This window comes from Stegodyphus dumicola, chromosome 11 (assembly GCF_044657685.1).
Source record: "Stegodyphus dumicola isolate Sdum_Otavi_A_Nest chromosome 11, ASM4465768v1".
NCBI classification, from domain to species: Eukaryota; Metazoa; Arthropoda; class Arachnida; order Araneae; family Eresidae; genus Stegodyphus; species Stegodyphus dumicola.
The window spans coordinates 126,709,409-126,721,134 of NC_140778.1; the positions used below are offsets into that span (position 1 = coordinate 126,709,409).

General features: G+C 26.9%; 1 protein-coding gene across 1 annotated transcript in view; it reads left to right on the forward strand.

Moving 5' to 3' along the window:
- Positions 1-11,300, forward strand: part of LanB2 (laminin subunit gamma-1) — a 177,533-nt gene extending 166,233 nt beyond the window's left edge. The window contains exons 24-26 of the mRNA XM_085827199.1: positions 1,824-1,982; positions 5,761-5,860; positions 6,811-11,300. Of these exons, the coding sequence (XP_085683325.1) occupies positions 1,824-1,982; positions 5,761-5,860; positions 6,811-7,064 (513 nt within the window). The 3' untranslated portion in view covers positions 7,065-11,300. The remainder of the gene's footprint in view (positions 1-1,823; positions 1,983-5,760; positions 5,861-6,810) is intronic.
- The last annotated feature ends 426 nt before the right edge of the window (positions 11,301-11,726 follow it).

The following is an 11,726-nucleotide window of genomic DNA, read 5'->3' on the forward strand; positions in this document are numbered from 1 at the left end:
CTTTTTCTGGCTGACTTTTAGGAATTTAGTTTAAGTGTAAAAATTGCTCCATATTTGACAGAGTTTTAAGAAGTTAAAATAAAAATTATATGAAGTTAGCCATATTTTTTTTAGTAATATGTCTATAATTACAGAAATCAGATTATTTTTACTATGCATTGGATGTATTATTAGTTTCTGGCAATGTATTTTTGCTATGAAGTTCTCATTAGCCATTTCACTGAGATTTATTTCCTGTGACCTTTGGGGGAGAGACTTTTTTTACACTTTTATTGTGTATTAACAATTAATTAACAATGTGTATTAACAACAGTTTTTATAATTTAATTATAGTTTATCCCTAAAATGGATTAAATTGGTTGTACACATGCCTTTTTTTTTTTTTCTTTTTTTTCTTTCTTTTTTTTTTCTTTTTTTCTTTTTTTTTGCTTTTTGAAGATTTTGTAACATTTTTTAATATCCTAGTTTATTTGTTATTTTATGCTTATGTAATTCATAGCTTTAATCAATAGAATCTTTAATTTTAGCAATTCAAACTTATTTAGTTGTATCTATAACAATTTACATTATTTAATAAAGAGATATTTAGGTATAAATTTTAAAATAGAGATTTTGTTATAGCAAAAATAGTCAAATTTCATATTAATTAGAGGCATATGTCAGAATTCAAGGAGATTGAAACACCACAAGCAGATACACCAAAATTCACAATTAGATATTTATGCCACTTAAAGTAAAATTAATTTTGAATGAAAAGAAGTTTTCAAAGTATTTTAATAATGGTGTCATATTTTATTATAGTTAATGTAGCTACTCACAACAAATGTAAATAAATAATTTTTATTGTTTATTTTTTCTCATATATTTATGGAAATATGCTGTACTTGCAAACTTTATATGATATACTGAACATTCTTTCTTTGGACTGAGACCAGTATTTCCTTTCAATTCCCAATTAATTGTCTACCGGTTTTAATAGGAGTTAATTAAAAAAGGAACATGTAGCATTATTTACAATGCAAAAAAAATATTTTTATTTGAGTAAAGAATAATAAATATATTTTGATGATAATGAATGAGATTTGGAAAATAGAACTAGCAATATTTTTTTCTCTTAAGTCTGGAACAAATGAGATGGAAAAGAGAGCTCTTCAGAGTCATTATTCTTTACTCAAACAGAAACCTTTTTCTTTTTTGTTTATAATATTACATCTTCCTTTCATGAATCATGAAATAAAAAAGTTTAATGTACAAAAATTATTTAAAATAGACCGTTAACTTAGCAGGGTTTTTCCATAAAAATAATAGTTTACTTTTCCTGCATGAGAACTAATATTAAAAAATAAAAGTTAACCCTTAAACATTATAATTCATTAAATGTAAACTGGATCATCAGATATATTTTGTTCTTTTCCGTGCAAGTTACAATTAAACATTTTCATTTCAATTTCATTCAGTAAACGATGTGTACTAATATATCTACCTTTTCAGTTTTCCTGCTCATCCTTATGTTTCTTAAATGTAATATCATCACAGTAATAAGTTGCAAAAATCTCTTGCAGTTTGAAATATTTTAAAATTGTATGTAATATAATTTTAAAGAATCAAATTATTGTAAAAACCATGTTGATTTGTTTCAAGTTGGAAGGCTATTACGAAAATAAAACTATTCTTCGTTACTATTTGAGCTCATTTTAGAAACCAAAAGGCTGCATATAGTTTGCAAGCTACAATCCAACTATGCCTTCATTATAAAATAATTTTAATTTATTATATGACTGTCCAATATTAACTGCATTATCATCCATCCATCTTTTATTTAGCATGCCAATGCTATATCAGAAGGGGCAGAAAATACTAAATTGGAAGCAAATAAACTCAGTGATCAAGCTGATGAGCTGTCACTAGATGTTGCAAATACTGCAGGTCAGTTGAAAGAATATGAGGAGCAAGCTGAGAATGATGAAGCTTTAACCAAAGAGGTTCAGTATTCTATAGTTTTACTTTTATATGATGTTGTTACTTAAATCATAAATTTAAAATGTATGTTTATTAAATATTTCAATATTTTCTTAATTTGACAGGAAATAAAATTCAATGGGATTTTTGTTCATGTTTTATTTCGGTTTAGAAATGACAAAAGTAATAAATTATAATATTACTTGTCACTTTTTTTAGCCCAAAGGGAGAATTTGCTCAGAAGGACTATTAATTTCATTTTGGCATTTTGCATTGGTTCACTATAAATGGCATTCCACTTTTCAAATTATTGCCACCAAATGTTAGAGCCTTGCATTATGTTTAAAGAAATTAAGTAATGAAGAATCTGCATGAATACATGTATGTTTCTTACACTGTGAAAAAACAAAGGCACCTAGAGACATCAAATTTTGAATAACATTGTCCTCCACTTGAATATGGGCATCTTGAAGCCCAAATTTGGAATTTATTTTATTATCTATTTCACATTGTGTAAAACTTTATGATTTTTTAATTAACAAAGTCAATGATTTCAAAGCGATTAGTGGCAACACTGTATGGGGGGGAAACATTTTTGTTTCCAGTGTGCAAGACTGTGCATTGGAAATTCTAAAGATATGCTTTTTAAAAATTATTTTGTGATATTGCTGTTGAATTTAATTTTATGTTTTAAGTGCAAAGAACATGATATTTAATAAATAAAGGTAACATACAAAATGTTTAAAAAAATCCTCTTTTTTCATATAAAACCTGAAAGCTTTCGGATTTTCTTATTTTATATATACAGTACAAAGTCCAAAATCCAGACGTCCATTACCCAGAATGGTCTAAAATCCGGACCTCAAAACCACCACTAACGTTTTTTCTCGTCGGCTTTACACATGCACATTTGATTCCCCCCTCCATGCATAATAAAACATCTGGAGAGTCACGATTCTTAATTTCACTTCGACACTAAATAAAATACTTTGTTATTGAAGAAACAATCATTTTAGCATAAACTTGTACGATCAGTAATTTGGCTCCGTTGCTGCATATTTATCTGCTTTGGCACACATCTCAAATTAAAATATTCCACATAGATGCATCATTAATCTAATGCCAACCTGGCGAATAGTTATTTGTTATACTTTCATCACCGCATGTTTATCAGAACATGACAACTTGAGTAATGTCTCGTGTAGCAATGCCTAAACAATTTTTTTTGTGTTAGTAATTGAATAATAAAGGAGTATGGTAACCTTTTATGTTGACATTTCGCTTGGCATGATTACAGATTTAAGTTAAATTTGCTAAAAAATGTTGATGAGGAAAGATTTACCAACAATTTCTTTCCTTATGCTGAAAATAGATTTTGTTGATGATACTCAAGATGATACAAAGATTACATTTAGGGCTATTTGAATTAAGAATAACTGATTTGTTATTCACATAAACCCAGAACTAGCGCCAGGGCTCGTATGGCTGCACCAAGTTGCAGAGTTTATGACCCTCAGAGACTGCATCAGGCGGTAAGATATCTAGCACCAGCCCCCAATAAGGCTTAAGTATATGTGGGAATTTATTTATTAAGAACTCTTATAAGCCTTAAGCGTGTGCAAAAAAAAATAGACATAAGCATAATAAATAACTAAACTAATACAATTCAGGCTTAATTGTCTCAGTGCACGGATGATAGTCATGAATTTTAAAGGTTTTCGGATATCGCAAAACAAAGGTGAAATGGGCATTTACAATTACGAATAAACATCAGCCTTGAACAGAGTGATGTCTGATAGCTCAAAAAAAAAAAAAAAACTTTAATTAAGCTCTTTATCTAGATGGAGCAATGTCTCAATGTTATTTACAATTACGAATAAACGTCAGCCTTGAAGAGTGATGTCTGATAGCTCAAAAAAAAAAAAAAAAAAAAAAACTTGAATTAAGCTCTTTATCTAGATGGAGCAATGTCTCAATGTTTTTTGACTTGGTGCACGTCAGAGATAATCTCCTAAGTAATGTTTATTGTGTGTCTTGGTTTTCCAAGGATTGAGTGCTACACCCACCTTGCATAGTCTTTGGTTTAAAACACAGAGCGAAAATAAAGAACAGTTACTTAAAGGTGTGTTTTATTATTCTAATATCCTGTGCAGGATGAATTGAAAGATTAGTAATTTTTTAGTTGAAAGCTGCAGAAATTCTGGAAAAGTTTGAAAAATATTTGCATGATATTTGCAAAGTTTATTATGATCTAATTTTACACATTTGAAAGTTCACAATAACTATATGAAATAATATTAAGTGTATAAGAAATTAATCAGAACCCGAAAGTTCATCTGTTATAAGCCAGGTTAGCTATAGTGTGGTTTGACTATAGGTCAAGGGTTTCTAAACTTTTGGGATCGTGACCCCATTTTAGGTGCCCAAGCTGAAATGAGACCCCAAGTTCTCAGAAATATTTATTTTATTATATTATAATATGTTTGGACCCCCATTATGCAGTTTTTCAGCAATCTTGTGACCCCAAATTGGGTCATGACCCCTAATTTGAAGACTGCTGTAAATGATTTTTCAGGTAGCCGTATGTTTTCATAGAAGTACTCAAACTATTTATTTCTCTTGAGTTTTAGGAAGTAAAATAGAAATTTTAGAGGAAAACGTAGGAATTTCAATTAAAGCTTTAGAAATTATCAATTTTTTTATTTAATGTATACAGTCAAAAGTCATTAATCCGGACTCGTCGGGACTTCAGCGATTCCGGATTATCGATTTTTCCGGATTATAGATCATCAGTTTAAATCTCGTAAGATGGCATGCAGAAATTCTAAAATTAAAAATATGAAACCGTAATTTATGAAATAAAGAACAATTATGATCTAAAGGGTATCAAAATTTACAAAAAAAAAAAGCTTAATATTTATTTGTTTACTTTATTAAACATTTCTTTCAATGTAAGTTGTTTAAGTTGCTTCGTTTTATGTGATAATACTTTCTCTTTAATTCTATAAACAGACATAATTTCTTGTTCAGTTACAAAGTTCCGCTGTTCAAGTCCCATTAATTGCTGTGCCGAGAATACCGACTAACTTGTCAATTGAAATTTTTTCGTTTTCACTAACCTCTCTGTCACATTCTTCATGTCTTTATCTATTTTTTGCAGCAATTCCACTTTTTGTTTAATGGACATCGAAACATACTTTCGTTTTGTACGATCCTTTGGGAGCTCCAGAATCGGAAATTCTATTTGACATAATCGAAAGTTCAAGTTTACTTTTATAGTATTGCTCTTACAGTCTGCAAAAAATAATAACCCGGATCCAATTCGAAGATTAAGGAACAACACAATCATCAACATTAACTGAAATAGATAATTAGATAATTTTAGCTTATACCGTCCGTTATACATAAAACGTGCACGCGAAAACGTATTCTGCTCTTGCGCACACTCATATGCGCAGTCGTAAAAGGTCTTACGTGCACGCGTAAACGCCTATGCGCATGTGTCAACGCAGTGCATACGCAAAAAGTTTTTAGCTTTGAGGTCCTGATTATAGATCATTCCGGATTATGGGTGTCCGGATTAACGACTTTTGACTGTATATAAAAATTAGGAATAAGTTTATAAAATTGCTATTTATTTGCTTTTTACATAAAATTCTGTATTTTAATCTTCATTAGTTTGATATGGAATATGTTTTATAAATTAAAAGTTGTATGTATATATTTATTCATTTATTCTTATATTATTTTAATGAATTAAGGGCATTTTCATTATTCATCTGTTGCTGTTCTTTAATTTAGGCTTTGGAACGTGCAAATCAAGCAAAGACTAGCGCAACTGATGCATCAGTTAAAGTTAAAAATGCATTAGAGACTGTGGATGATATATTAAGGGCTTTAGGTAAGTACTGAATATGGGGATGCATTAAATAAGAAATATTATTATCATTTTAGTTATTCTAATAAATAAATTTTAACAAATACTGATTAAATATGTAGCATTTATTGAAAGTGATCATATATTAAAGGCTTATTTATTATTAAAAGTAAGGAAAAAGGAGAAAATATATATAATAAAAAAGACTTTGCAGGATTTGATGGCGTTGAAATACAATGTTGAGTTTGTAATGAACAGCAAGGATTTTGATTGTATAGAATGTTGATCCATAGTGAATAAGAAAAAAGCAGCAGGTAGCAGTCCAGCTAGGCCAAAGTGTAGAAAGTATGTGCATTGTATTCAGGATGAAATCTTAATTCAGACTGAGTTAATTTTGGTTCTCGGTGCATTTTGATTGAATAATTAATAATGCTGTAAAATTACTATTGGCTGTTTGAGTTTTTACTTTCATTCGTATCACCAGCATTATACAAGGAAAAATAAACATTCTTTTCTTTTTAATAGTTATGTGGCAACAGCAACACCATCTCATTTCAAAGGGATTTAACAGTTTTATTGTTACAAATGCATAGAAGATTTTAATGATATTCCTTGTCTATTTTGATGGTCATCTCTTAGTGTTAGGGATAGTTAGAAAGTGGAGACTCCATAATATTTTCTTTAGAGTGTTTTAGAATATTCATGCTAAATATGATGCTGCTGTGTAGAATTGTACAAAAGCATTTTTCAAATATGCATACAACTATTCACTTATATAAGATTTATTTTATTTTAGTAGTAGTAATGCATTTTCTGTTAACTTCATAATAATGTATTATAGCTGTAAGTCTGTTTTCATTTAAGCTTTTGGAATTTTTGCATAAAATTTTAAAACATTGGATGTATAATTTCATTAACTTTATTTTTAAAAAAAATTTCACTTTACATTAAAATTATGTTTCTTATTTTCACAGATGGCTTAGATGAAATTGATGAAACTCTGCTAGATGAATTGGAAAAAAGGTTAGAAGATGCTGAAAAAGAATACAAGGAAGCAGATTTTAATACTCGTATGGGAGAACTGCGGCAAGCTCGAGAATTACAAAACCAGTGGGCAAAAGATTATGCTGAAGAAGTTGCAAAAATGCAAAAAGATGTTGCTAACATAGCGGACATTCGAAATGCTCTTCCAGACAAATGTTATCGCCGTCTTGTCTTGGAACCATAAGTATAATTTTAATGTAATTAAAAAAATGACTGCATATTTTGAAAAATTATCACAAGTGCTTAAGGTTACTTCAGAGAGTTACTATATATGTCAAGTGACAAAAAATTTATTCATTATCCATATTTCCATGTAAAAATTCTGTTTAAACAAAATGTTCCTTTTTTATCATTTGTATCACTGTTGTATAAAATTCCTTTTTCCATGCTCATTAAAAGCACTGAAAAATTGTCATTGGCCAAACTAAATGAAAAAGAGAAAAATATACTCTTTTTATAGTAGCTGACTGTTGATAATGATGATAATGTTTTTTAATTTCAGTGTTCAAAAGTTGTTTACTATTGATAGAACTTTTTGTTCGAAAATTTTTTGTATTCATTCATTATGCGAGTGACGTTTGTGTAACTGTTAGAAACATTTTCATTAGCATTCCTTGCATTTTTAAGTAAAGGAGAAAAAAGGGAACATACATGTTAATGAATCCATTTCAATTTTATTTTTTTTTTTTTTTTAATCCAACATGTATGCCAACATCAGTGCCAAAGTAATTTGAAGGAACAAGTATTTTTAATTTTTTTTATAGTAAATAATTTGAATATTGCTTTTTTTAGAATCTCATACCTTACCCACATACTACTTATTATACGAGCAAAATTTATTACATTTTTTGCATATAGCTATATATACAGTTCATGTTTGCTGTACAAACTTCATGTTATTTTTTATTACATTTTTAATCTTTTATAAAACTTAAATTTTATTTTTATATTCATACTACATTAAAGTGAAAAATTTGCATACTTATCTATTTTAAATATTTACAAAATATGACCCAGTAGATATAAATAGTACTTTTTGTAAATGTTCAAATACTAAGAACAAAAGGAATTTCTAAATTATAGCAGTTGAAAGTTCTTGAATATGACAGTTCTCATATTGCTGCTGTAGAAATTAATGTGCAATATTTTGAATCAAATTTTATTATATAATGCTATCTGCCTGTATAGAATAAGAATTTTCTCTTAGTTCTTTTTTTTTTTTTTTTTTTTTTTTTTTTTTTTTTATATATATAAACTTGCCACACAATTTAGAATACCAAAAATAATAATTTACTAATTACTTAAATGCAAGCTGCATAATTTATAATTGTAAAACTGCATTAAAAATATTATATCATTCAAAAATTACTTTCATAACAAGTAGTATTTTGTTTTATGATATATCTGTTTTGCTTCCTAATTTGTAGATGTTGCATTTTTGTTTATGAATGTAAAACAATTTCGTTTTTCTGGTAGATATTTTTAATGTGTTGTGCATGCTTTTAAAACTGAATTTGTTTCAAGTTATGAAATTTAAATTAAAACTGTAAGAATTAAATTGTTTAAGTTAACATCCTGCATTTATTAATTTACATGAGCTTGCTTTTCTTTGTTTCTCTACAATGTAAATAAATTTGATATAATTATGTAATTTTAGTTGTTTTGATGATGCTATTTAAGTCTATACTGCAAATAAAATTTCATGTTTTTAAGTTAAAACTTAACTTTCTTCTGTATAAAATGTAATGATTAAATAAATATTTAATGTTTTAAACATGTTAAGCTGAAATAGCGATTGTACAGGGCAACTTTCAACTATAAACCAGACTTTTATTTTGTAGACGTTTTTAAAACAATTTTAGCTGAATTTATATATGCATATGCATAACACCTTTGTCATCATAAAATTGTGCAACGTAGTTTTTTTTTTTTTTTTTTTTTTCTTACTTTAAATTTAATTCATCTTGCTATTGTTTTAAAACAGTCTCTTCATTGTTTAATATTTTCTATTTATACCTGTTTTCTGTTCTGCCCTTTCTGTATTAGAAATCTGAAATTTAAAACTTGGTGAATCCATTATTTTTTATGATCTGCTGTGGTAGCATTTTGTTTATACTCAGGAAATTAATTTATGTTCCCTTAAATGCTATTATAAGTAATGCATTATAAATAAAAATATATTTTTAGTTAAAAACTGAAATTTTTTGTTAAGAAATGAGAGTTAGAGTTTTTAAAAGTATTTGTTCCTTGTGTCTTACTGTTGATGCGTATTCTCTGTTAGTGTATGTGCTATCTATAGTTCTCTGTTTGTTTGATTTTTAGCCAAAGATTTTTCTCCCTTTTTCAAGTCATTATTAATGCAAATCGTAGAATACTCAGTTTATTTTTGTCATTTACTATGCACTGCCATTTTGAGATGTACAGAAAGAGTTTTGTTTCAGGTTATTAATGAGAATGCATATCTATAATTTTTACAGCTCTCCTTTTTATTATTTAAAAGCAGTACAGCAATGTATATGGATAGTAAATTACAAACATTATGGAGCTCTGATAACAAGTTAAGTATACTAATGTAGCAATTGAGTGTGGTAAATTGCATAAACAATACTTGAAAATATAATGAAAAAAAATTCTTTTGCATTACTTTAAAAAAAAAAATTGGGCCAAAAAAATTTATTTTTAGAACTGCCATATTTATTTTAGTGCTTTATTTAAAGCTTTACATTAATTTATATTTACTTATTGACTTAAAAAGTAAGTAGCCTTAAGAGTATTTTTTTTTAAGTATTAACTCTTAAAAATTTCAAAGCATCACAATTTTCTTAATCTAATAATAATGTTAGAAAAACTAGATATTGGCTTGATGAAAATATTTTATTCTGTTATTTGTTTTTCCTATCTCTGAAGATGAAAGAAAAAGAATCAAGTACTTACTTGATAACAATTCTTATACAGAGTATTTTATAGCGGTTTTTATATTTTAAATATATATTTATCTATACAGTGCTGTTTTTGGAAATTTTTCAGATAATAATATAACCATAATAACAGCAATAAGCTATTTGTGAAGGAAGCAAAAATTGTTTAATAGCTCTAAAAGTACAAATGTATTTTTTTTAAATTAAAATTAATTTACTAATCAATAACTTGTAATTATATTCTTAATCTCTAATTTAATGAATATCTGATTTGAAGTGCATATGTATATTCTATATAGTTTATAAAATTGTCTATCTTATAATGCAGCATATTTGTAATTGATGCCTTATGTTCCTGAAAATAGTGCTTTTTCTAGTCATAATCTTTAAATTATTTGTCTTCTATTTCATTATCTAAGAGAAGAACAGTTTTGCCAAATATATTGAATAGAATTTATTATTTATACACTTTTATCAAATACACATCAATTCGCGCTGAAATTAAAAATGAAATTTATTCTATATATGCGTGGTTTTAATAAACAATAATTAATTAATTACTTTTTCTGTCACAAAAGAAACAAAATCATAGTTTTCTGTTTTATTTTTTATAATGTGTCATACTTCTAAAATTCTTTTAAAAAAGTATTTGAGAAAAATAATTTATCTTAATCTATATAGCAGTATACTCATAATATTTTGTAACATAATGTAACATGCATTTAATAGGATTTGTATTATTTTTAAAATTGATATTTCATTCATGGTTTTACTGTAAAGGTGTTTTACAGAAGTTCATGATTTTTCCTAAAAAAATGTTTCAAATTGTTGAAATAAAAGTTAATTTTCACCAGTGTAATTTTTCAGTGAAAAGTGTTCATGAAAAAAAAAAAAAAAAAAAGTATTTACTGCCAGGAGATATTTTGCAGAAAATTGACTGTATTACAGTTTTAACTGATTCAGTAGAAATGCATTGTTATATCTTTAGATAATGTTTAATAGTTTAAAAATGGTGGAATTGTAAACTATTGTAAATTGTATGTCCCAATTACAGTCCCTAATTTATTTATTTTTTCATTAAATTTGTGTGTATCATGGTCTTATAAATGTGTGAGATTTTGCTGTTATCACAGTTCCTTGCCAAGATAAATTCATTTTTTTATTCTAAAAATATATGACTTACAAATAAGTATGTGATAAGTGCATTTGAGATTAAATAGATATATTTTCTGATAAATTTATTTAACATCTTTTGATATGCATTCTTCAAAACTTTATTTGTTCAGTAAGAATGCTTTTCTTTTTACACTTATAAACTTTTATATGTTATACATAGTTTTCTTAAATGAGCATCATTTCTATTTCTTTTTGTATTTGTGAATCATTTGCATAGTTCACATTCAAAATTGTGTGCAATATCAAATTTGATGCAACTCAAGTTTATCATTGTATTCCATCGACCACTTGTTAATTATCTGTAAATAAATAATTTTTCATTCAAACCTTTAGCTGTGCATTCTTTATTTTGCAGAATAAACATTAAAATGTTTATTGATTTATCGGTAATAAGAACATATATTTCTGGTAATCCTGGTGTAAATTTATTTACATTGTTTGTATAAAACATCAATAGAGTAGCATACTCTTGAAATTACTATTTTACAAGACAAATTTCTGTAGAATTGTTTGGAGTGAAAGCTAATTTATAAAATTTTATATTAGTTAATGATTTTAAATTTAATTGCAGACTGTGTTCTTTCTATAGTGAACATTTAAATGGCTTAAATGTTGTTATAATTTAAAGAAAATGTACTCAATGTTTTTCAGTTTCTTTGTGAATTTTGTTAAGCGTGAATGGAAAAATATACTGGCACATTCATTTCTTGTTTATCCATTTTATTGTAATAAAGTTCTTTGTCCATATTTTG